The sequence below is a fragment of the Chroicocephalus ridibundus genome, chromosome 1 (genome assembly GCF_963924245.1).
Source record: "Chroicocephalus ridibundus chromosome 1, bChrRid1.1, whole genome shotgun sequence".
In the NCBI taxonomy this organism is placed as follows: Eukaryota; Metazoa; Chordata; class Aves; order Charadriiformes; family Laridae; genus Chroicocephalus; species Chroicocephalus ridibundus.
Window position 1 is genome coordinate 97,315,711 of NC_086284.1, and position 26,492 is coordinate 97,342,202.

General features: G+C 42.2%; 1 protein-coding gene across 1 annotated transcript in view; it reads right to left on the reverse strand.

Annotated features, from left to right (window-relative positions):
* Positions 1-26,492, reverse strand: part of LOC134519724 (amine oxidase [flavin-containing] B-like) — a 58,717-nt gene that overhangs the window by 22,704 nt on the left and 9,521 nt on the right. Inside the window, exons 2-3 of the mRNA XM_063344253.1 lie at positions 15,734-15,828; positions 14,645-14,782 (exon numbers count right to left, since the gene is read on the reverse strand). Of these exons, the coding sequence (XP_063200323.1) occupies positions 14,645-14,782; positions 15,734-15,828 (233 nt within the window). The remainder of the gene's footprint in view (positions 1-14,644; positions 14,783-15,733; positions 15,829-26,492) is intronic.

Below are 26,492 nucleotides of genomic sequence, written 5' to 3' on the forward strand. Positions count from 1 at the left end.
AACCAAACTTTTCCACTGGCTTCAAAAGAAATACTGCATCAAGATTTAATATTTAGAACCAAGTAACACCACCACCACTGGGTCTTGTTGATGAGAAGTATCCAAAGACCACTTACTTGAAGAAGTGTCAAGCTTGATGTGATTTAGCCTCTTTATTAATAATGTGAAAGAAGGGACAGGGGGCACATTATTCAAACATGCAGGTGTTTGCAAGCACCAGAGGAGACAGTAAAAGGGCACAAAGGGACCCCAAAAGACTCAAAACTTGGTCCAGAAATAAAAAATGAGATGTAACCTTGAAAAATGCTGGCTAACAACTTTGAGGACTTCTAATTCAAAGCAAGAGACAGTTAGAAAGCAGTAAGGCCAAAAATCAAACCTAAGGGTAAGAATAAGAGAAAATTAGTTTACAAAAAAAAAAACCCCAACAGGTTAGAGAAAGTAAAGAAGAAACTTTTTTCACCTAGTCTTTATACAGATGCAGGACTAACGGAATCCTTGTCAGAAACACGAAGGTAACAAAAGTTAGGAAGAAAGCAAAGTGTGGGAGGAAAGGAATTAATTCTTTGGTACATGGACACACAAAGAAGTAGGTGCAAAACAACAATTTCACTTTGCAGTGCTTTTGAGGAAAGATTATGGTTTATAAAATGCCAAACCATCAAATTCTAAAAAGTTTTCAATCAGAAGTTTTGTCATAGCCAGAGTAGATCTCCAGTCACTTCATGAGCCAGAGGTACCAAGGTTGAAAACTCAGTGTTTCCAATTTGAGAATGGACGTTACAGCACATTTACAAGTACTCCAGAAAACTGAGTTGTTTTGTTGGGGTTTTTTTTCATTCAACATGGCACAAAAAGCGCACTTCTACAGCTCTTGTTCTCAATCATATGAAAATACGTTTAATTGGAATCAGGAAAACATATCCTGAGTTTGTTTCATCAGAAGCGTTTGGTACTGACATGGGCATCTGTGTACTATTATGGAATCTCTTAACATGAAATTAATTTGAATTGGGGCACACCTTCATATTCTGCTGCCAAAGGGCTGTGAAAGAGCAGCAAAAGCTCTCAGATGGAGTACCTTCCTGTCCCAGCTAGTAACATCTGAACCATGTTGGTAATTACCTTTTAGCCATTTTGGGCATATTAAAATTCCATAACTAACTGCTATGACGGCAAGAAGTCAGTTTTACCATGCCTTCTTCCGAACACTGAAGCCACCCTTCACTAGTGTAAACATCCTGTAGGTATTTCAAAGACAGAGCATATCAGTTTAGTTTTAAGTACCTAGCATTTCCCAGATTTACATTTATGAAACACGTATACTGCTGTGCTAAAGAAAACCAGGGTAGCATCAGAATGGACTATTCCAATTATTGATTTTGTTCTGAGCTTTCTTCTCTGCCAGAGGCAATCCTAACTGAATTATCCCCTCTGAGTTAACTCGAGTCTTACGAATTCCCTGTGGGGCTTCCTCATGAGCGCACAGCTAAGAGACACACAAAAGGTATCTTTGTTTTAGTATTCTATTTCACTGCATTTGAACTGCTTAAAGGGCAATCTTGGGTATGTCTCTTGTGCAGAAATTTGGTGTGAGGAGTCTCATAAAGCACAAGACCAAACTTCAACCTGGAAAAATAAAAACAATCACAAAAGCGATGGAGTCCCCTGCGAAAGTTACTTTCAAGAGCTTGTAAGACGTTACCTAAGGCCTGATCCTTATTTCCTACAAAGACAAAACTCCAGGAGCTGTCAATCAGAATTTTGTTTGAGAAGAAACTGCAAGACTAGGCTCTACACAAAAACAAAAATAGCAGCACCAAAGAAAGACTACACATAGCTCTGAGTAGTTTCCAAAAAACTGAAATATTTCATCTCTATTTCTAATGAATTTGCACTTTTGCGAAAACAACCTTATTGATATTTAGGGAAATTATGCCTAGCATATTGCTGGGAATAGCATTCACCATACCTCCTGGTGCTGCATAATCTTTAAAGAAAAACAAGGCAAGATGAAAAATATGCCCCAAGATGCACAGAACATTTCCTTTTCAAATATTTTTATACCTAAATCAGAGCAGTATAAAACCAGCAATAATAACCACCCCTTCTGATCATTTGACATATTTCAACACCAGTACTATAATGCTCAGAAGTATTTCTTACCTTTTTTTTTTTTTTAGAGCTTAGTAGCATTTAATACAGGCATATATATATTTTTAGAAACTATTTCGTGATGCCGCTTGCAATGCTTTCAAAAGCAGAACACCAGCATCAGCAGTTGGAGGTCTACCTGCTATTGCATGGGTCACTTGCCGCTTACAAAAACTTTTCCTGCAGGATGGGCTAAAGCATACTGAAGAAGCTGAAACTATAGGGAGGAAATTCATGCAACCCAGCTGTCTCAGGAATAAACAAACAGGGAAATGAGAAATCCAGTGCTTGTCACAAATATTACAATTCCCAACAGATTTTCTCATCCATCTGTTTCACATCAACCAACATTTGGCTTAGTTATACTGGACCCATGTAATATAATTAGCACAGAAATAAACTTTCTGCATACATCAACTCTGTTTCAGGTCAAATAGCTGACACAAGAAGTGGGTTATTACAGGGGGAGAAAAACACAACATGGCAACTGAGTATCAGCAACCCCTTTAATATCAGCCCCAGCAGCTGGGAGGGCACAGGGACAGGATCCCACACACTTTCTCCTGGGAGGGTGAGACTGAGTGAATGGTTGGCTAAGAAGGAATGCGCTCTGCCAGGAAACATCAGCATCTCAACGCAGAGTGGGATCTCAGGAGGAAGTCTGCTTTTGCAGTCACAAGACAACTTCATGCTCTCCTAAATGTTATGTACCCAGGTGGCGCCCGAGTAGGATGCAGTATCGTGAATTAAAGCCCCTGGTGCCAATGATCCATGTGTTTTTTACAGCACAGTATAAACATCTTATATAGTCAGCTTTCATTGGAAGAAACGAGATGGTGCGGTGCATTCTCTGGATCACTGACTGAGCACAGATATTCCCTCAGCTAAATCGTCTAAACCTTGGAGTAACTGTTGCTAACTTCACCAAGATGTCACTCTGCATGTTAATTCGCAGTTGCACAGGTTTATAGGCACGTAGTGCCCTCTGCTGATTCACAGCACTGGTACATCACACACACCTTGTTCTCTCAACTTAAAATCCTAGTTAACGTCATTCATATAAAGCACAGAAACATGCAAAGTTGTGAGAAGGAAAACGAGAAAAAGCACAGCATCACTTCAGGCTGTAACTCTCTACCTGTCTCAGATACTCAGTTTCTCATCTACCGCCCTGTGGAAAACTATCCTTTGGGTTTGGTTTGTGGGGGGTGTTCTTTGGTGTTTTTTTTAATCCATAACATCTAACAATGTGTGTCTTTGTGACTAAGACTCTTGTGTGATTATAATTCACAACAGAACATGTCAACTAGGTGGACCAAGCCGAGAGAAGTATACAGGCCTACTTAGAAGCCTGTTACAGTGTTGACCTTCATTGAAGTTCCCTTCTTTGAAAAACTGTTCAGGAGCTCATACACTCAGCTGGTTACTGTACTGACAGATCTCCTAAAGCTAAAGAGATATAAAGGTTAGAAAATAGAAATGCAGCACAAGAAAATCTGGATACTATTGTAGCTTTGTACCATTGGCTAAGGCACACCAAAATATCCTCCAAATATCTTTCAATATCTAATTTGAGATCATCAGCTGTGGATGCCAGTGTTTTGTGAAACTTGGTCAGCAAAAGTAATTCCATTTTGAGTGTAGCATAGCCAGACACATTGGCTTGAAACATGCATCCTGAAAAAGAAACAAGCTAATTGGGAACAATTTGTTTCTGCCATATCATAGAAATAAAGTCCATCTTCATTCTGCCACCACATCCGTCATACAATTGCTGGAATACTTGTCTTATCTGCAAAAAGGCAGAATAAGAAAAACAACACTGAAGTGATTTAGAAAGGGAAATTGAGGTTCTGCTCTGAATTTAAAAGCAAATACAACTTACTGTTCTAATCAGCTAAGAGGAGAGTTAACTAAGCCTCCTTCCTACTAGAATGGAATTTTTTGTTTTCAGACACTAAAAAACACCTTTACAGAAAGCATTCAGGTGTCTTATGAAGCACAGATCTACAGGGAGTGTGGTCCTAATAGTCTTTGAAACAGGGCCTACGTGTGACTTTCAACACCTGAATTAAACCTGCCAACAAAGTGGATAAAATCGATAGAAACCTTCTCCATATTGCTAGAATCAGTCTTTAAAAAACCCTCCCTCCCCTCCCAAAAGCAGATAAATGGGCAAAACCAAACGAAAACAGGAGAAAAGAAGAGTTTCATTTTGAAGAAAGCCATCAAATGAACTCTGCCCACAGATAACATAACCAAGCATGCAGGGCACACACGCTCTCTCACAACTGTAACTGTCTTTAAAGTAGAAGCTAATGTTAAGCTCACTAGTTTTGTTTCTGAGACACTCCAAGTTACTAAATTTCATACCAAAAAAAAAAAAAAAAGAAACCTTACATAAAATTTTACAAATGTGTCAAACTCGGTATGCTCAGCCAGCTGTTCCTCTATGAAATACACAGTTCTCTGTTTTTCTGCAGACCTCAGTCAGCTCCTCAAGGGAAAAAAAAAAAAAAATAAAAAAAAATCGGTTCTTACAATCAGATGCAACTGAAGCCTTTCTCCCAGCAGCCTGAATTAAATAAGCTAGGTGGGAGCACAGCTCCTTTTCCTTATCTCCTAGGGAACAGACCCTGGGGTCTGTGAGAGCTAAGACCGAGGAAGTTTCTTTCCATTCGGATTTAATTAAGAAATGCATGCTTGATTTCCAGTTCATTTTTCTTACTACTTTCATCCTCATACTACGATTAGGTCACAGCTGCCAGTCTTCCAGTCAATCTTCCTGATCAATAAACATCCCTTGCGAGACCTTGCTCTACAGTCCCCTCTGACAGAGATCACTTTGCAGATTTGCCGTACACACTCTTCCTTCTTTTAGGCTGCCGTAATACAAAAATATTATCTATTTTTTAATTTAAAAGGCCTAATTATGAACTTCCTGCTTGCAATTACTGCCCAGGTGGCTGGCACCAAAAAAGGCCACTTCCTTTACAGGTCCAATGAGATTGAAACACAACCAGCCTTTCCTATACTCCTGCCAAATACTGATCTTCTTTCACAGCGTGGAGGATATCCCTTGTGGGAGTCCGGGAGATGGTTTCACCAACCTCAGCCTATTCAGTTCTCAGAGGCTGATGATTTTGAGGTTAACCTCGCTTTTGACGTTACCAGTGAGTGTGATTAATGACAGCATCTTGTGACAGGAAAGCCCGCATCCTCCCATCTAGTGAAGAGTTAAAATAACCTAGATCTGCATTCCAATAATGACATGTGAAACTACCAAGGCCGAGTAGTAATTTAAGCATCTTTGAATTTACTCGGCTTCCTTTTCAAGACACCAGATGCCCAGCTCCTTAAAGATGCAGATGTATTCTTCTCAGTTCCCTGAGTTCTTGCTTACAAATTGTCGGCAAAAAGGGGAAAAAAACCCAAAAGATGCTATGCCATTCTGTCACGCTTAAATTGATGGCAACTGAGAGTCTCACAGACTTTTCATTCTCTGACTGCACTCTAATTAAGATATACAAAGAAAAATGAAAGCACTTTTATCTAGTCATTCAAAAATCCATTTAAGCTGTTACGCTCTATACTACAGACTATGCCAGGAGATACTGCCCTTAGATTTGTAGAGAAGCAGGTCAAAAGCTTAAATAAATCATATTGCTTAGCTTCAGTGCATATGTCACTGATATCACAGCAGAAACACCACTAAACTCTATAATTTTAGATACAGCAGTCACTTACCCAGCTGCTAATTAAATCCCAATACAACAGGACCATTGCATTTTTTATTCATGAACAAGACCACAGCAAACTGCATTTTAATAAGCACAATAGTACTGAAAATGAATGACACCCAAGAGGGCTATAAAATTTTTTTTCTGCAGATCTATTGTAGATCAGTATGTAACCCACTAGCATTAGTGCAGATTTGTGGTCCTAGTTAAAAATATTGCACATATAAGACTAAATATTCACCTTCTGTGATGAGCTGCAGACTGGGTTCACCTTATCATTCTCCCCAGAGATGTCGATTGTATATACAATATTTCAACGAGCCTGGCTCATTGAAAGAGCTTTAAACTAGAGTTGAAGGGGGAAAGGGATAAAACCAGGCTCGCTAGAGATAAGCCTAGGGTCAGCACACCAATGTTTGAGGAATGGTGTCCTAGAGAGGTCCTTCAGTCTGCCGTCTCAGTGGAGGTAGGGGATGGAGAGCCAGGCAACAGCAAAGACACAAGGGTTATTGATGTGTTAGAAACCACAGAAGTGTCTGAGAATGGGTCACGTAGGAATTAGGGCTTCTCCCCCCAGAAAGGTGGCAGGATCAATAACCCAGCTGAAGTCCATCTATGCCAATGCACGCAGCATGGGCAACAGGAGGAGCTGGAAGCCATTGGGCAGCAGGAAAACTATGACATAGTTGCCATCACGGAAACATGACGGGATGACTCACACAACTGGAGTGCTGCAATGGCAGGCTGTAAACTCTTCAGAAGAAATAGGCAAGGAGGGAGAGGTGGTGGGGTAGCCCTGTATGTTAGAGAGTGTTTTGACTGCCCAGACCTTGATGATGGTGACAACAGAGTTCAGTGTTTATGGGTAAGAATCAGGGAGAAGGCCACCAAGGCAGATATCATAGCAGGGAGTCTGTTATAGACCACCCAGCCAGGATGAAGAGGCAGATGAAACACTCTATAAGCAGTTGGGAGAAGACTCACAATCGCTAGACCTTGTTTACATGGGAGACTTTAACTTACCAGACACCTGCTAGAAATACAATACAGTGTAGAGAAAACATTCTATGAGGTTCCTGGAGTGTGTCGAGGATAGCTTCCTGACACAGCTGGTGAGGGAGCCGACTAGGGAAGGTGCCCTGCTAGACCTGTTGTTTGTGAACAGAGAAGGACTGGTAGGTGATGCAATGGTTGGAGGCTGTCTTGGGCATAATGATCACAAAATAATCGAGTTTTTGATCGTCGGAGAAATAATGAGGTGGGTTAGCAAAACTACTACCTTGGTTTTTCAGAGGGCAGACTTTGGCCTGTTTAGGAGCCTGGCTGACAGAATCCCTTGGGAGGCATTCCTGAAGGGCAAAAGAGTCCAGGAAGACTGGACATTCTTCAAGAAGGATATCTTAAAGGTGCAGGAGCAGGCCATTCCCATGCATTGAAAAACAAACTGGCAGGGAAGAAGACACCTGGCTAAACAGAGAACTTTGGCTGGAACTCAGGGGGAAAAAAAAGAGACTTTATGACCTTTGAAAGAAGCGGCAGGCAACTCAGGAGGACTACAAGGATGTTGTGAGGTTATGCAGGGAGAAAATTAGAAAGGCCAAAGCCCAACTAGAATTTAATCTGGCTACTGCTGTAAAAGACAATAAAAAATGTTTCTATAAATACAGTAGCAAGAAAAGGAGGGCTAAAGAGAATATTCATCCTTTATTGGATGTGGGGGGAAACATACTGACAAAGGATGAGGAAAACACAGAAGTTCTTTGCCTCAGTCTTTAACAGGAAGACCAGTTGTTCTCGAGGTACCCAGCACCCTGAGCTGGAAGATAGGGATGGGGAGCAAAGTGAAGCCCCCATAATCTAAGGGGAAATGGTTAGCGACCTGCTACACCACTTAGACACTCACAAGTCTATGGGGCCAGATGGGATCCACCAAAGGGTACTGAGGGAGCTGGCGGAAGTGCTCGCAAAGCCACTTTCCATCATTTATCAGCAGTCCTGGCTAACTGAGGTGGTCCCAGTTGACTGGAGGTTAGCGAATGTGATGCCCATCTATAAGAAGGGCCAGAAGGAGGATCTGGGGAACCACAGGCCTGTCAGTCTCACGTCAGTGCTGGGGAATGTTATGAAGCAGAACATCTTGAGTGTCATCAAGTGGCACGTACAGAACAACCAAGTGATTAGTCCCAGTCAATATAGGTTTATGAAAGACAGGTCCTGCTTGACAAATCTGATCTTCTATGAGAAGATGATCCGCTTAGCGGACGAGGGAAAGGCTGTGATGTCATCTACCTAGATTTAGTAAAGCTTTTGACACCATTTCCCACATCATTCTCCTGGAGAAACTGGCTGCTCACGGCTTGGATGGACACACACTTCACTGGGTAAAAAACTTTCTGGATGGCCAAGCCCAAAGAGTGGTGCTGAATGGAGCTAAATCCAGTTGGCAGCTTGTCACAGTGGTGTTCCCCAGGGCTCAGTATAGGGACCAGTTCTATTTAATGTCTTTATCAATGATATGGACAAGGGGATCGAGCGCACCCTCAGTAAGTTTGCAGATAGCACCAAGCTGGGCATCTGCCTGAAGGTAGGAAGGCTCTGCAGAGGGATCTGGACAGGCTGGATCGATGGGCCGAGGCCAATTCGGTGAAGTTCAACAAGGCCAAGTGGTGGGTCCTGCACTTGGGTCACAACAACCCCACGCAACACTACAGGCTTGGGTAAGAGTGGCTGGAAAGCTGCCTGGTGGAAAAGGACCTGGGGGTATCGGTCGACAGCTGGCTAAATACGAGCCAGCAGTGTGCTCACGTGGCCAAGAAGGCCAATAGCGTCCTGGCTTGTATCAGAAATAGTGTGGCCAGCAGGACTAGGGAAGTGATCATCCCCCTGTACTCAGCACTGGTGAGACCACATCTCAAATACTGTGTTCAGTTTTGGGCCCCTCACTACAAGAAAGACATTGAGGTGCTGGAGCAAGTCCAAAGAAGAGCAACAAAGCTGGTGAAGGGTTTGGCGCACAAATGTTATGAGGAGCGGCTGAGGGAACTGGGGTTGTTTAGCCTGGAGAAAAGAAGGCTGAGGGGAGACCCGATCGCTCTCCACAACTACCTGAAAGGAGGTTGTAGTGAGGTGGGTGACAGTCTCTTCTCCCAAGTAGCAAGTGATAAGACGAGAGGAAAAGGCCTCAAATTGTGCCAGGTGAGGTTTAGATTGGGTATTAGGAAAAAAAAAGAAAAAATTCTCCACCAAAAGGGTTGTTAAGCACTGGAACAGGCTGCCCAGGGAAGTGGTTGACAGACCATCCCTGGAGGTATTTAAAAGCCGTGTAGATGTGGGGTTCAGGGACGTGGTTTAGTGGTGGACTTGGCAGTGCTAGGATAAAGGTTGGACTCAATGATCTTAAAGGTCCTTTCCAACCTCAATCATTCTATGATTCTATTTGTATCAAAGTTGTGCTAAACTTGAAGAGGGCATGATATGCATTTGGACACCTCTAGCCAGTGCTGCTGGCAGATGAATGGGTATGAGGAAACTCCATTCTTTTACAGGGAACTTAATTGAGGTAATGAGTTAATCTGCAACTCACTGTCACGAACCTGTCCAGTGAGTAGGGAGGGGATGCTTCGTGTTTCACCCAGCATTTTAACCTGAAAGACCCCCTTGGATGTGCACAATGCCAAGTCTGCCTTTTGGCACTAAGGAAACAACAAGCAGAACTTAATTAACACCACAGGAGGAAACTGGCTGTCAAAACTACTAAGCCAGCTGTTAACACTATCTACAGTCTGTTGTCTCTGTCAGAGACAACACAGAGATTAAAAGGAATAAATGTTACCAACCCTTTCTAGCGAAAATGCTGTAATTTGGTGAAATTCCAGGAAGGATCATGGCATCATCCCATAAAAAGTTCTGGTGGAAAAAATAGCTGGAAAAAAAATGTCAATGAGCATCAGTGGCAGTATCTACCACAGGCTAACAACTAGATTTTGAAAATCAAGCTTTGATGGTCTAATGTAGCCTATAAGAGGAATCTTGTTGCTAGTCTATGTTGTCAGGTTTTCATGCAAGCTCTCCGTCAGCGAAAATGAGAGGATGTTCAGCTGGCACCACAGCAGGACAAAGAGTAGATCATCCTTTCTGTATATAGAATCATAGAATCTTCATGGTTGGAAAGGACCTTTGAGATCATCGAGTCCAACCATACACACAGAAAAAACCACCCCTACAATCTCTGCCACTAGAGCATGCCCTGAAGTGCCAAATCTACACATTTCTTAAATACCTCTAGGGATGGTGACTCAACCACCTCCCTGGGCAGGCTGTTCCAGTGCCTGACCACTCTTTCAGTAAAGTAATTCTTCCTCATATCTAACCTAAACCTCCCCTGCCGCAACTTCAGACCATTTCCTCTGGTCCTGTCATTATTCACCTGGGAGAAGAGGCCAACACCCACCTCTCTCCAACCTCCTTTCAGGTAGTTGTAGAGGGCAATGAGGTCTCCCCTCAGCCTCCTCTTCTCCAGACTAAACATGCCCAGCTCCCTCAGCCTCTGCTCATATGACCTGGTCTCCAGACCCCTCACCAGCCTGGTAGCTCTCCTCTGGACACGCTCCAGCACTTCAATGTCCGTCTTGTACAGAGGGGCCCAGAACTGAACACAGCACTCGAGGTGAGGCCTCACCAGTGCCGAGTACAGAGGCACGATCGCTTCCCTGCTCCTGCTGGCCACACTATTCCTGATACAAGCCAGAATGCTGTTGACCTTCTTGGCCACCTGGGCACACTGCTGGGAGGAATCATGCAAGATGAATATGAAGGAATCAAGATCTAGAATGATTAGTTTGGCAAACCAGTCGTACAAAGAAGTGTTTCTTTAGACAGATTTACAGTAGCAGAGTAAACCAGTTCCACAGCTATCTTACTTAGCCAAGGAACCTGTGTTACATTTGATAACAATGGTAAATCTGTGTTTTAAAATGCAGGGAGTTTGCATGGCTATTGGGAATGCACAAAAGTGAAGTGCAATTTGAATTAACAAAAAAATATGTTGAAAATTAAACCCTCACAATAATTGACATGTTTTCATATTTCAATACTTCTTTACAGGGACTGTTACATGGCAAAGGTAAAAATTGCCTGGACTATATGTAGTTTGGTTTGTTTTTCTAAGACTGCCACCAGTCAAAAGCTGCAAATCTCCCTATCTAAGTTAGGCCCCTGAATCCTCCCTTGGGCAGCTAAGGAAAAGTTATCTTGTTTTAAGAAGTTTTACATCTGCCTACCAGTCCAATGGGAGGACTGTTAGGAGATGACGACTTCTCAGATAGTTCTGCTAAGCTTTTTAAATCTGGATTTATGAACCTAACTTCAGCTAGGCTATTGAAAAGCAGTGGTGTTCAGGCAGCAATTTGCCTACCGAATACTACTTGCAGAGCTATACTAATTTTCTCACTAAGGCTGATGAACCAGTATTTACACAAATGAAAAGAACATACTAATCTCTTTTCAAAGACCGTGAAAAAGGCTGCTTAACAAGCAGAGGGAATGAAAAAAAAAAATGTAGGGCAAGAAATATCATTTTTACTTTCGCTGAAGATATCACACACAATATAAGAAAGACCAAAAAATAATCTCACAACAGAACCTGACATTAAAAAAGATTAAAGGGGAAAAAAACCATACAACTCAATCAAGTCGGTAAAGCCTAATTAGCGGAGACCCACCCAGAGATCAACAAAATGCATTCTTTTCATTTTGTAGTACAAAGAAGCTGCATATATTACTTATATTAAAAAGCCCCTAAAACAAATTTAATTAACTATGAAAGGCTTGATTTTGCCTTTGGGTATATGTAAAAAAAGCATCTGATTTTACAAGATGCACTGTGATACCTGATTGCGTAGCGAGAGAAGAATTAAAACCTTTAGGTTTCATTGCCTCTCTGGGTTCAGAGAATTTTGTGGTCCAGAATTTAACTGTTTTTGGCCACAGTCACCAAGCTTGGGTGAGCATGTGAATCCAAACTCACACAGCGGCAACAGACCTTTGTATATTTCGGAATCTGGTTTGCAAGCTATGACTTGAGAGTCCTGCTTAGATTTCAGGGAGCACACGAGAGCATTGACCATTTGCAGGGAAAGCATGGGCAAGCCACATGGCTGAAAGTGTGACACCTGTAAGGAATATATTACAGATACACGAAATGCATAAGGCTGAAGATTATTACACTGATTTGGCCACGCAACAATGCATATGTCTACTATATAGTGCTCACGTTCCAATTATTTAACTCAGAGTAATTCTTGAACTATGTTAATACTTTTCCACAGTTGTGTAAACACAGAAGCAAAAGGGAAATAAAATATTTCAAATGAACAAAATTAGGAGATTCAAAGCGGGTGCTACTGACTGTGGAATATCTCCTTCTCTTTACTTCCTGCTTGGCTAACAGGGAGTCCTGGCACACACTTCTCTCCCTCCTCTCTTCAGGAGCTCCTCTACAGGCAGCCACATTGTGAGCCTGAGCCTACAAACTCTGTCTGAATCCCACCTGCAGGCTCTTAGCATGCCTTGGGAGCACCTCAGACAGCAGGTGGGATCTTTCTCCCTGGAGACTTTCAACACTTGACTGGGAATGGCCCCAGGCAACCTGACCTAATTATGAGGCAGGCGCTGCTCCAAGCCCAGGGTGGAGTAGGAATCTCCAAGGTTCCCTTCCAGGGCAGCTTTTTCCATGGCTCTGTGTAAGGCATAGTGCCAATCTCACATTTGCCAGCCAGCGTTCAGACCGAGCCACTTGCCTGCATCAAATTGCCATGGACGTTCCATCGTCCTGCCATATGTAAGGGCGTAAACTGTCATCTATGAGCATCTCAGTAGGTCTTAGCACAGACACACGAGTGCTGGAGCAATGCCAGGCCTTCAGCCTTCCTCACAGCTCCCCAGGATCTGTTTGCATGGATGCAGGCATTAGCCAAAGTAGCAAGGACCCCATATCTCCAGGCGTGGATGGCTTCAATGCTCCAGGAGCAGAGTGGCTTCCCCCACCTCTGGATTTCTGGATACAAGCCATACTACTGTATACATTCCCTGGACTTGTGTCCTAATGCTTTAGTGTCCCAATTCAAGGCCATTTCTATGCCCAACATCCAGACAAAGCCAAGGCATGCACCTCTTTGCCAGCCTGGAATACATCCCTGAATGCCAGCAAGTTCTATCAGTGCTGAGTAAAGAGAAAAGCTGAGAGCCTTGACTCACACCAGCACTCACCACCCTGAGCTAAAAGGCATTTACAGATGATGGTAAAAGGCTACGCACAACCTCTGGTAACTCATGCAATAACACACTTGTCTTCAAGGGAAAGACAGCCTGTCCTTGGCAAGAGCCCAAACATCTACTTTTGTGTGATTCTGTCTTCCTCACTCTAAAAGCCTGTTGGAAAACAAAAGGCTATTTCAATCAGCTTAGTAATACCAATATTCCTCCACAAGCTGGTTCCTAGAGATCCTAAAAGAAAATAGGGTGTGGCTTACCAAAGAAGCAGCCATGCTTGACTGGCTGCTGACAATAAATCAGGCCCACGTGTCATCTTCAGCTTTGGCTTCAGTGACTTCTGGCAGCATTTTGGAATGCCTCCGTGCTAGGACAGCAAAGCTGTCCTAAGAGCTGGTCATCCTGAGTGGCCACGTCAATTTTCTTCTACCATTAAGGTTTCCCCTCATGGGATGATCTCCTATTACTATTGAGGAGACTCTGAAGGCTAAATAGTGTGAACAAGCAGAAAATTTGGCTTTGAAGATGATTCCAGAGGCAGATGGAACATAACAGTGTGGAAGTACCCATGAGTTATACCACAGCAGAAGTAATTGTTGACAGTCACCATAGCAAATCACTTCAAGAACACGCTCCTTTTTTATAACAATTGAGTGGGGAAAACATTGGAAAACATATGGCAGAACACCTTTTTTCTATTGCTGTTTTTAAATCTGTCAATGTTTTCTTTAACCTTTGATCAAACATCAACAACTATCTGACAAATATTTTACCAGTCATTGCACAATGGCTTTTCATAAGCACATAATGAAACTCAATGTTAATTTCCTCAGGACTAACATAGAAAGTTTCCCTTCTGTGGGAGTGCAACACTGCTCTATATCAGGAAAGGAGAAAGGATGCTCTTTTGGAGCAAGTATAGTATGAATACGTGGGCTTTTTAACAGCTTTGCCATAGCTGTCTTGTTTAAGATCATGAACAGATCATTTAGATCTGCCTCCAAAACAACGTTTGACTCCCAGAGACTTTTCCAATTACTATTACAATGCCTTTTACTACTCCACATGTTAGTTTCCCCACCAGCAAAACCAGACTTAACCTCTCACATTTCTTTCAGTCAGGATAATAATTGTCACTGGTTTAGGAGAACCTTGAGAAACTTTCAGCCTGATTGAAGATACTTCTAGAGCTTCTCAACGGAACTTTCAGACACCTTGGGCAGCGTATATAAGAGCTGACCTGAAGTCAGACCTGAACCAAGGCAACAGCTAACAGGATGCGTCTACAGGGTGCACATGTAGATGTGCAGGCATATAGCAATTTGTATGAGTTTCTCATTATCAAAATACTTATTTTTCTCCAAGAAACTCAGATGATGCATGCTTAAACAGGTATACTCCACTGTAGCACGGATGGAAAACAGTAAGGAAGGAGATCACTACAACTTGCGTGTCTACAGCAGCATGTGAGAGCATCTTACCTTGACATGGTGTATCAGGTGCTCAACTTCATTCACTTTATACGTCTCTATTCCTAATTCTTTAGATAACCGCAGGACACGATTTTGTGTTGGCCCCACGTAAGCTCCTCCAAGGTCCACATATTTAACTTGTTTATTCTAGTTTATCACACACAACACACAAAAGGGGGAAAAAAAAAAGCATTTAAAAAAGATAAGCCCTTTGTAAATAGCATACAAGTTAAAAGAGCAATACAGAGGAATTCTTTAAATGAAATGCTCCCAGCGCATTTTGGCTAAGATTCCTCTCCCCACGGAAAACTTTCATTCTTTGGTAGAGTTCTGGTTTGGTGATTACAGAGGAACTCAGATAAGGAGTTCATTAGCAGCTGATCTGGCCCGTTGTTACATTACAGCCTTAGCAAACATGAGAGGAAAGAGCCTGACAGGCAGAGAGAAGACGACAGAGTCAGAGACATCTGTGCAGTTCTTGCTCAGTCAGGCATCTCGCCAATGACTAGATCAAAACAGACTGTACTAGGAAGTAGCACAGGCAAGATTTTCTACTGAGTAGTGTGGGATGGGGTCTCCCAGGTCAAGATAGGGCAGAAGGTAAAGGAGTGAAGGGAGACATACTGTTCTAGTCATGTTCTAATTCTAGACATGCTCTAGTTCCCAGCCACACCTGCCATTCCTCTAGCCTATGTGACTCCTCATGGGGCTTGTTATGGTTGTTTTTTCACAGAGCCTTCTCCAGGGTCTCTCCCTGCAAAATGATTTTGAAACTTAGCTAATCATGTTTTCCTTCCCAGAGGAATGGACTGATGACTCAAGAGTCTGCAGATCACACGGAAATATTCTGTCCCCACCATCGTGCCAGTCTTTCCCTACTCTTGCTGGTGTGATATCAGGAAATTCCCCACCTGCTAGTGCTCTAGAAATTTTCCCTTAAGTAGGTCCTCTAGCAGGAAAGATAAATAAATACAGTTATGTACAGTATTCATATAATATGCATATACAAACACCTGCACATGTATAATTATATGGATGTGTAGTATATACTGCATGTATGTATGTATATGTAGTATAAACTGGTTTGCAGATAATTACCCTTACGGTGAAAGTTCTTCCACCAACTCTGTCGTTGGCTTCCAGCAACACCACATTCAAGCCTGACTCAGTCAGCAGTTTGGCTGCCGAGAGACCTAAAAGATAAAAAGAACAATTAAAAAATATTTCTGTATATGCACCCCATGGTTTTTGTGAATTGACATGTAAACACTTACATCGCTATCCATCCAAATCCTGAATTTTTCATTCAAACACTTCGCCAGGGACACAAAATCGTGTCCTGCGGTTATCTAAAGAATTAGGAATAGAGACGTATAAAGTGAATGAAGTTGAGCACCTGACACACCATGTCAAGGAAAGATGCTCTTCGTTGGGCCGGCGGGATGCCGCACGGGCGGGGGGGCATTGGAAGCCACACCCTTTAGATAATTTTAAATATTTGCATGCTCTAGTAACAGAGATTGTAGGGGGGTTTTTTGTGTCTGTATGGTTGGACTCGATGATCTCAAAGGTCCTTTCCAACCATGAAGATTCTATGATTCTATGAAAAAAAAAAAAAACAAACCAATAACCGTGAAATGGAACTGAAGCTACATATTAAAACTGTGGTCAAATTTTCATGTGCTGAGCACCTTTTGCATCACATGCTCAGCTCTTCTGCTGCATAAGCCAGCACTTGTTACGACAGTGATCCAGCCATGCAGAGACACCCACAGGGGAGGACAGCTTTCTGTTTTCTAACATCAGCATGTCATTTTTTATAATCCCAACAAAAAAAGGAAGTGAAGTTTTATTAGGACTGTCCTAAATTTCAGAAGTTTTCCTGAAGCTTATTTGTGTAAGTGTCTGCTTTCCAGCTCTGAAAATTTTAAAGTACATTACAAAGTTCCCGCCATCAGGTCACAGGTTTCTTCTCCTGAAGAACACATGGTCTGAATCAGAAGAGACAGAATGTGCACTTTTGTGTGGCAACAAGAAGAAAAAATATGGGTAAGTGTACACAAAAAAATTGCTTCATTCCTTATCCATTTTCTTCATACATTTTTACTTCCATCTTGCAATTCTTGAAGCTGAGACACCAAGAGAGGGAACAATGGGAATCACAGAATGGTAGGGATTGGAAGGGACCTTTGGAGATCATCTAGTCCAATCCCCCTGCCAAAGCAGGGTCACCTAGGGCAGGTTGGACAGGAATACAAGAGAGAACATCTCATTTTAGCTCTGATGCCATAAATCCTCATAATTACAGAGGAAAATATTAGCATCGGGCCCTGCAGCATGTCAAGCCATGATGGGAACTAGAAAGGGTGCACAACATGGAGCAGATACAGCCTGCAACCTCTCAACTGCTTAAGATCATCTCTGCCTTTTACTTCAGCACACAAACTGAGATTTGTATAAACTGATGTTCTTACTTTGGCTGCATGTGAGCAAGCTTCTAGTGGGATGACAAGAGTTATATTCTAGAGGGTTCGCCATCCTCTTGAATTGATAGCATGTGTTGAATAAAGTTCAGCACAGGCCAGGCTACAAGCCACACTCATACACTGCAATTTAGCTAACCTTTCTGGCTCTCTGTCTTGTCACCATCAGAAGGCAATCACTTTCCTCTCTGTATCCTAGTACATGTAGTTTTTGAGGAGGAGTCATCCAGGCAGATTGTTCTAGGCATAAGACAGCCATGAAAGAAATGGCAAAAGAGCTGGCAGAAAGAACAGATGGCCAAAGCTAGCAAGGAAGGACTGAATGAAGTTATAATTAAGAAAATATAGCAGCCCTGGATAGAGAAAGAATATTACTAAGAGCTACTAAAGGTGTGACAGAACATCCTCGTTGTCAAGTAGTGGCTTACAAGTAGGAGAACCATGTCCTGTTCCCAGCACTGCAGTGAACCTGCTGCACTGTGCTGGTTAAATCACTGAAGCCCTTTGTTTCCCCATCTGTAAGAAAAAAAAAAAAAAAAAAAAAGACAATGGTACAGACCTATCTATCTAAAGGATTTGACATTTTCTGAAGAGAAGCAGCAGATGTTTCCATTAAAAGATCATACTGTCCTGCTTTTATTTCTAGCTTCATGGGCTTATTTATCTTGTGTTTTCACATAAGTGTTTGTGAGAAAACCAGTAATGACGCTGGTAAAGGTCTTTCCATACTTCCTTATTGAGGAAATTATATTGCAAAAACATCTGGCTGGATCAGTGGCCTTGACTACACTCACAAATATTTAACGATACCAAGGAAGAACAAAATACAGAAAACAGTCATGGTATGGAAACACAGACCACCCCTTCAAATAATTTGCAAAAAGAGATTGGCTCCTGAAGGAAAAATAGGCAACAAAACTCCTAAATAAATATAGCTTACCAGTTAAAGAAAAAAAAATTGCTCTTCAAAAAAGACAAATGTTTCATCAGTTGGGAGAGGATCAATAGTAGTTATTAATAATTTGTAGAAATAATACATAATCTGAAGGCTGTTGTCACTGCAGGTTTCTGTTGGCTTATCATGGTAACGGGCGTTGACTAATCAATTAATAATATTCAGTAACCAACACTGGTTAAGGAATATGAGATTTGACTTTCTGTATTAATATCTAATGCATAAACATTTCAGTACAGCCAGGAACAAAGGCAGTTTATTTCCAAGAGATGAATAGACAGACAAGCTTGTGAAAGGATAGCTCTCTAGATTCAGATGAAATGCATCCGATTTGCAGTGGTCAGCCCAGATGCCACCAGAAGGTCCTTACGCACCTTTCATCCAGCCTATTGCACCTACCTACTATTTACTCCCTACTGTTTATTCTGGGGCAAATGCCACCTTCTTTTTCTCCATACATCCACAGATGTATCTGTTAGAAATGGATGGCAATTTACTCTTTCCTGATGCAAATACAAAAAAAAAAAATAAACCAGTGTGGAAGAGAGGATTGGGCTCATTAGTATCTCACTGCCCCATGACCATCCTCCAGCAGATCAGATCTCTGTACAGGGAGGGATGTGTCCTTGGAGCTTGACTCCATAATGGAAGTTGCAGTCTACAGGGTTCCCAAACTAAGCACTTTTCTCTGACCTATGTGACAGCTCTATTCTGGCCCAAAGTTTGCCAGAGAAATTATGCAGATAATTGCTGACAAAGGCAGGGAACAAAACCAACCTCTAGCTCTTCCTCTTCCTCATCACAAATGTGTAACTGGGGAAAGAGTTGGAAGATGTGAAGGCAGAGGCCCAGAGCAAAGGACCATATTAGGTCTCAGAGCAAGCACAGCACAGGATAAGGCAAGACTGCTGTCGCAGATACCACATTACAGTGCAATATTGACAGCTGGGAATGCTGCTATTTTTGGTATCTCACACATTTGGAATCACAGTACTGCCACACCACCCTGTACCTGTTCCCTGGAGCTGGACACAAGACCCCAAAAGGGCTCTTGGGCTGCTACTACAATAACAGCGAGAGGACTGGATGCTGCAGAGGGAGAGCTCCGAGCCAAAGTGATACAAGGACAGATAAGGCACCAGGAACAGCAACAAAAACATATTAAAATGGAAATGAATACTAGCACAGGAATATTGGGGCACGAGGTTGAGGTTTGCTTTTCAGAAACTAAAAATTGCTGCAGGAAACTCCTACAAACCACAGTCTTTTCTCTGGGCAAGAGTCAGAGTGGCCTCTCTTGTGCTTAATATTCCAATTGCCACAAAAAAAGCATGCACAGAGCCTGTGAAGCAAAGCCTGGAAAAATCCATCACACATGATGTAAGATCTCCTCTTGAAGTGTTTAACCCTTCACAAGTTTCACATTTCAGCACTGCCTCTGGCTTACCTCTCACTCTTGCACATCACTAACCAAAGGCAGGTCTTTAATGTTTCCCCCACTCCTCGCAAGTGAAACAGCCATATCCAAATGTAAAGTTCATCCAAAAACCTGACTGATGTTGCTATTATTCCTATTTCATGCGCAATGTTTCATCACCCAGTGGCACCTTTCCCTCCTCCCCAGGAGCATTTCAAAAGAATCAGACCTGAATTGCAATATAAGGGCTCAACCACTTTTGCCCCCGCTTCGCAGAGGACAGTAATTGGGTTCAGGTTCCACTGCAAGTCAGCTTTCTTCAAAGGGCAACAAAGAGCCATATATATATGGCAGAAAAACATACAGTTAAGCAGCCTCACCTGCAGTTCTGCTCAGAGAACTGATAGGCAGATAATTAATGCAAACAACAAAGAAGCAAAGATGATAGGTCTTATTTGAAGCCCTAGACTGAAAAATACCACTGTGCTTAGAGGATGTTTAACCAGCCAAGCCTTCATCCGTTACCATAGCAACCTGGTACCCAACCGCAGCCACTCAGAGATACTGGTGAGAGATTGCCTCCCCCAGAATTTTATAATGCAAGTTCAAGCCACGAAAATCATTTCTCCATCACGCAGCACTCTGCATTCACACAGATCTTCCTCAAATGTAATAATCACAATAATTATTTCATCTTCAGTTCACACTTATTTCTTTCCTGTTTGATATCTGTGTACCTGCTAAACATCTTAAATTGCACCACTTGATTACACAGCTTCAAGCTTCATTATAACCTCACTTCCTAATATTAACACCTTTCTTATATTAAGATAACATCTAATTCAGTTTTTGCTTGGGGTTTTTTGTTTGGTTGGGTTTTTTTGTTTGTTTGTTTGTTTTAAAGATAAAAATTTAAATTCCTGTGCTAGGGCAGAATCCAAACTCACGTTTGGACTGACAAATGCTACAAGAGTCATGTTTTTCATCTGACTCCCACGTATTATGGACTAATATTTATATTTTATTTATATATTTATATTAAATAATATTTTACTTATATGGACTAAGTTTATTTCTGAAGGCATTCCTGCAGTTCCTGATGTACTTTCTCTCTATTATTCACCAATTTATCATATTGTCCCGTATTTATTATCTCCCTTCTAAGAAGGAAAAAAACCACCTCTTCTTTCATATATGTAATTATAAATATCATCTACAAATTCTAAATTTTAATTCATGTAGGGAGCAAGGAAAGAGCCTCTAAGCCACTGGCATTCGTTTAATAGCTTCCAAGATGGCTGTCAAAAAAACCTGTTTACTTTATAATCTTAAAAACGTGTCTCTCCAACTAAAATTGTAGGTTGAGCAGGAAGAAAGGCTGCCATCATACTTGGACTGCACTTACTTGCAGGTCTTTCTGCAGAACTTGCATGTCTCACACCTGGATTTCCTCAGATTCATGAAATTGGCTGATATTTCTCCCTCTCCTCCTCTTTATTTATTTATTTTGACATCAACGATATGTTCACAAAGTACTGCCCAAGGGAGTTTTAACTTTTGTAACAGATGCTAGACACTGGGGCTCTGCATCCAAACACAGGCTCTATAAGTAGAATAGAAACATCCAACACTTCGAAGAGGCAAGGAGCTGATTTTTACCTTTGTTGTGCCTCCACGACTTGGACATACACGTCTGAAGGAGGCCTACAAGCAGCTCGGTTAACTGCTGACAGCGTCCGCCTTGACATCGTGTGTTCGAGCAGGGGCTAACAACCAGTTTTCACAGTGTATTTGGAGGTGCAGCAGCTGCACTGCAAGTCATCCACCGAGCAGCCAGCTGAAAGCTCAAGCACATCTGCATGAGAAGCTGCTGCTGTAACGTACCTTGTACATAAAGGCAAAACTGACAAATTTCTTGAGGACTTTTTCCCTGCCCTCAACCTGTTCTGCCACATCTAAATCACCGTCTGCAAAGACGTCAGATGCCAGCTGCTCCTTCAGCCAGAGCCAGTGGGCAGAGCAGCCAGCAGCACCGGAGCCTGAGCACTTTGATGGGGTCCAGGGCATTACACAAACATAGCACGAGGCTCAACGTGAGGATCTGTCTCAAAACGCACCTTGGAAATGGCATAACGAGCACAGTCCTCTGCCCTGGGGATAATGGAGAAATTGGACATTTAACATCTTGAAGCTCTTATTTTAGAAATCTCAAGACTTGTATTCTTCTTCTTGATTTTGAGTCTAAGTCTCATGTTGACCAGAGGGGCCAGGAATTTAATGTCTTTTCTTAATGGAAGTGAGGAGTCTCACAAAAATCACGAAGCCTTAAGAAGCTGAAATGTTAAGTAAAATCAGCAAATCTGTCAAAACCTACAAAAAGTTACAGAAGCTGGTATTGCTGTGGGATCACATGGGAAACACAACTTCCCTCACTATTAGATGTCTTCACGCAGGAACCCTTACCTAACATCTCTGATGCTCAGAAAAACATACAAAACGCATACAGCAAATAAATGAGTTTGGCCGAAACTGCTGCATGGAACTCAGTGAAACAAAATCCATCTGTCTTAACACTGCAGAAGAACTTTTGAGCAGAACCCCTTTCTCCGTGGTCAACACAGTTGCAGTGTTTGACCTAGGGCAATGGGAAGAAATAAAGAGGACTATGCCCCAAGCAGTTGAGGTAAATTGTGGAGGAAGCAAAAAAACACTCCTTTGACCAGGAATCCCCGCTGGGTAAGTTCCTAGCATCGAAAAATTAGATCAGTTAATGGAAGAATCCTGTTTGCTGTTGCTTAGGCCCAATTACTCTAAAATTCAAACAAAACCCCTTCTTGTTTATACTCAGGGTTCTCTGACCTCCTTTTAAGAGATGACTCAAAAACACACTGTTAGTTCAGTGCCGTTAGCGTAATACAGTTTGCACACCGCTGCCATACTGAAGGGATGGAGGGCAGAAGCAGAGAAAAGGCATGTTCTCATCCACAGCTAAGCAGCCGTTTTCCACCAGTGGGTTTTCTCCTTTGAGTCTTCCACAGTTTCTTTATTGCATTACAGTGTTAGAAACTGCAATTTAATAGCATTGGTTTTGTTTGTGCTGACTGCTTTAATGAACACAATCCGATTACTGCTCTGCCACTGAAAGATTGAACCTGGCGCTGGTCATCTTTACCTCTGTCACTCATCATTAGCCAGCTAAAATGTTTTAATTGAAATAATGGCTTGAGACAATAATGCCTGTAAAGGCATTATAGATAAGGATTGTAAGCAAAATAAAAACCAAAACAACAACAGCAAAAAAAGCAAAGCCAATATTGGCCCAGGGTCTGGGTGAGTTTACGCGATACAGGCATTTTTTGTAACTTTTCTCACATTATGGAAAGGTCAAGGGATTTTGCTCTTGTGAAGAATACCATCCTCTTATGATTTTGAGCATGTCCCTTGAATTTATAATGGGAGCACTACAACAGAGACAGCTAAGAGCACACTGCCTGAAACTCAGTTCACATCAGACTGGCACATCGCTATCAAAAACGGTGAGCGTGAACAATAGTCAGTTTTCCCACTTCATTGCTTTTTTAGTCCTCTGCAAGACAAGGTACACAGCACCCAGATTGCTCCAAGAGTTGTCTAGGTGACAATACTTCTGAAAAGCAAAGGGCTACAAGGACAACAAGATACTGCACCCTGACAATACCTTTTATTAACTTAGCCCCTCACCTACACCCATATGCTTTCAGGGTGAAGGTAACATTTTAAGTTCTCTAATTACAAAGGCACTTTAGATATCTGACTCAATCTCATGGAAGAAAGATACAAAAATTGTAGCTCAGAGCTGAAAAAACATGGTAGAGCTCGGTCTCTGTAAATTGTTCCTCTTGGTTATTCTCAATGCCTTACCTTCACATGCTGAACAGTACAGTGAAAGGTATCAAAGCAACTCTTTTTTGATGCAAGTATTTTCACCAGGGGGGGAGATAAACTTTCTTCCTAAGCTGTATCACTGTGCAGCAATGAATGCCATTAAAATGAATATCACAACACCAAAGAACTTAAAAAATAATAAAATTACAGTTTCAGAAACCCCAAAGAGCAAAAAAAGACATTATCAATCTGCGTATCTGCTTAAAATGTACATTTACTTAAAATATTTGTACAAAGGACATAACATTTCTGCCTAGGATACGGCACTCTGAACAAATAAAATTTATTTCTGTTAGCATTTCATTGTCTAGCCGAGGCAATGAGTTTTGTTCTGTCTGAGCGCTGGTTCTGTAACCTTGTCACTGAGGTCAGTATGAGCATCCCTGTGAGTTAATGCGACTTTACGTGAGCATAAACTCTAGTCCCAGCTTTCTGTGATCTCTTCTCCCTGGAAGTGCTCCTAGATGATTCATCCAGTGCGCAGGGAACAGCATTTATTAAGCAGAGTTCTTAAAATCAACATTAAAAACATTCAGTCCACATTTCATAGAATGGTTCAGGTTAGAAGGGACCTTAAAGGTCACCTAGTTCCAACCCCCTTGCCATGGGCAGGGACACCTCCCACCAGACCAGGCTGCTCAAAGCCCCATCCAGCCTGGTCTTGAACACTTCCAGGGACGGGGCATCCACAACCTCCCTGGGCAAACCGTTCCAGTGTCTCACCATCCTCACAGTAAAGAATTTCTTCCTAATATCTAATCTAAATCTACCATTTTTCAGTTTAAAACTGTTACCCCTCGTCCTATCACTACACTCCCTGATAAAGAGTCCCTCCCCATCTCTCCTGTAGGCCCCCTTTAAGTACTGGAAGGCTACTACTAGGTCTCCCTGGAGTCTTCTCTTCTCCAGGCTGAACAACCCCAACTCTCTCAGCCTGTCCTCATAGCAGAGGTGCTCCAGCCCTCTGATCATCTTCATGGCCCTCCGCTGGACCCGTTCCAACAGGTCCATGTCCTTCTTATGTTGGTGGCCCCAGACCCGGACACAATAGTCCAGGTGGGGTCTCACCAGAGCAAAGTAGAGGGGGACAATCACCTCCCTCGACCTGCTGGCCATACTTCTTTTGATGCAGCTCAGGATGCGATTGGCTTTCTGGGCTGCTAGTGCACACATTCATTGCTGGCTCGTGTTGAGTTTCTCACTCACCAGCACCCCCAAGTCCTTCTCCTCAGTGCTGCTCTCAAGCCATTCTCCACCCAACCTGTATTTGTGCCTGGGATTGCCATTTGTCCCAGGCATCACACGCAGCTAAGTGATATAGAGCCTGGCTGGTTACCAGTGAGATGAGCAAAGTGGTGATACCTTAAGCTCAAGCCCTGCCAGCACAGCACAAAGAAAACTTGTTGCGTTCGGGTGGAAACCCAGTGCCTTCAGTCCTGTGGTGCCCAGGCTCAAGTGCTGAAGCCACAGCTGTTCTGCCCTTGCCCAGGGCTTCCCTTTAGTTTCCATTGAATTTTTACATTTGAAGCCTCCAGTGAAACTTTAGACTGATGAAACTGGGCACTCCAGCATTTCAAAGGATGAGTATTTCTAGTATCAATCATTTATTCAGTATTCTGTTCATTTCATTGTCACGTCTTACACATGGAGCAGTACAGTCATTCAATGCCCACCTCACACTTCAAAAGGAAGAGTGAGAGTTCTGTTTCTAAGCTCCAGTCAGGTTAAAAAAAACCAAACCAATCACATTCTGCATGCCCTTTGTTATGGCCCCAGGGTATACTGAAGAGTTAAAGTTAACGGCATTACTATTATTATCATCTTTACTGCAATATTATCTCACACCTTCAATCTCAGGGCCTCCTTTGGCTTAGGTCATCCCTTTCTGATAGTTTACAGTCTAGGCTGCCTCAAAACACAACAGACAGAGGGAATAAGTAGAGGAGATACAGAGAACTGAAAGACAAGGTAGCACTACAACAAACATACCGTAGCATTGGAACAAACAAAGCTTAGCACAATGAACCGGCTCAGGCGCTACACAGGTAGTTTTCTAAAAGCATCCTTTTAGGCATTACTATTAGAGGGAGACATACAAGCAAACAAAATGACAGCCAGATTTACTCTGAAGAAGAGTTTTGCCTTCCATACACAGCAACATGGGAAGAAAAGACTAAGCTACGTCTGGAAAATTTTGCAAAATTATGCCGCAGTTGCCTCTGAAGAGAAATGCTTATCCATTTTGCTAAATCTTGCATGTTCTCAAAGAAAGAATTCATTTTTTTTAATTCCCCGAGAAAAGTGCTTAAAATACATGATCAAATAGAAGATTTGAAGATTTGAACTTAAAAAATAAGCACACTGTCATTCTCATATCTTGACATTAAAGAGTAACATGTAATTTCCCAGATTTCTCAATGTCATAGGCATCCATCTAGACTCACAGGCATCCACCTAGAAAAGTCACTTCTCATGGCAGTTAGCAAAGCCCCCAGCAGGGCCACCATGCCCTCATTCCACAGTGATCCCTTTTGTTTCATGTTTTCCCTGGTCTTCACACAACTATTTTCACCCAGTTGCCCCTAATAATTATGGATTTATATTGAGCATATCTCAATGTCATTTTTAAATATCCACCAAGCCATGCTCCAGTGACTCCCTGGAAATTCCTATCATCACTATAGCACACATATAATATGTTAATGTGTGCACACACATTAACACTCAGGCTAGATACTACTCACCTGTAAAGCTTACAAGGATTTGTGAACATTTTATCTATTTGAATAACTGAAAAATGCAGACGAACCCCACCACTTCCCAGCATCGTGTATAATCACTTTACATGCCAGCCACCTCTTTGCTGATATGCCAAAAAGACCACTCCATTTCTTAACGGCCAGCTCAGGATGAACCAGGCTGAGATACCAAAGGCTGAGAACATGGATGTTATCCAGAGAAACCCAAAAAGGAACCACCAAATAAGATTTTCAAGTGACTCTCTTCCCTCCATCTCTAAGTGCAGGCAGGAAAAAGTTTGAGCCAAACAGGTCAGAAAAACATCACTATTATGAAAGA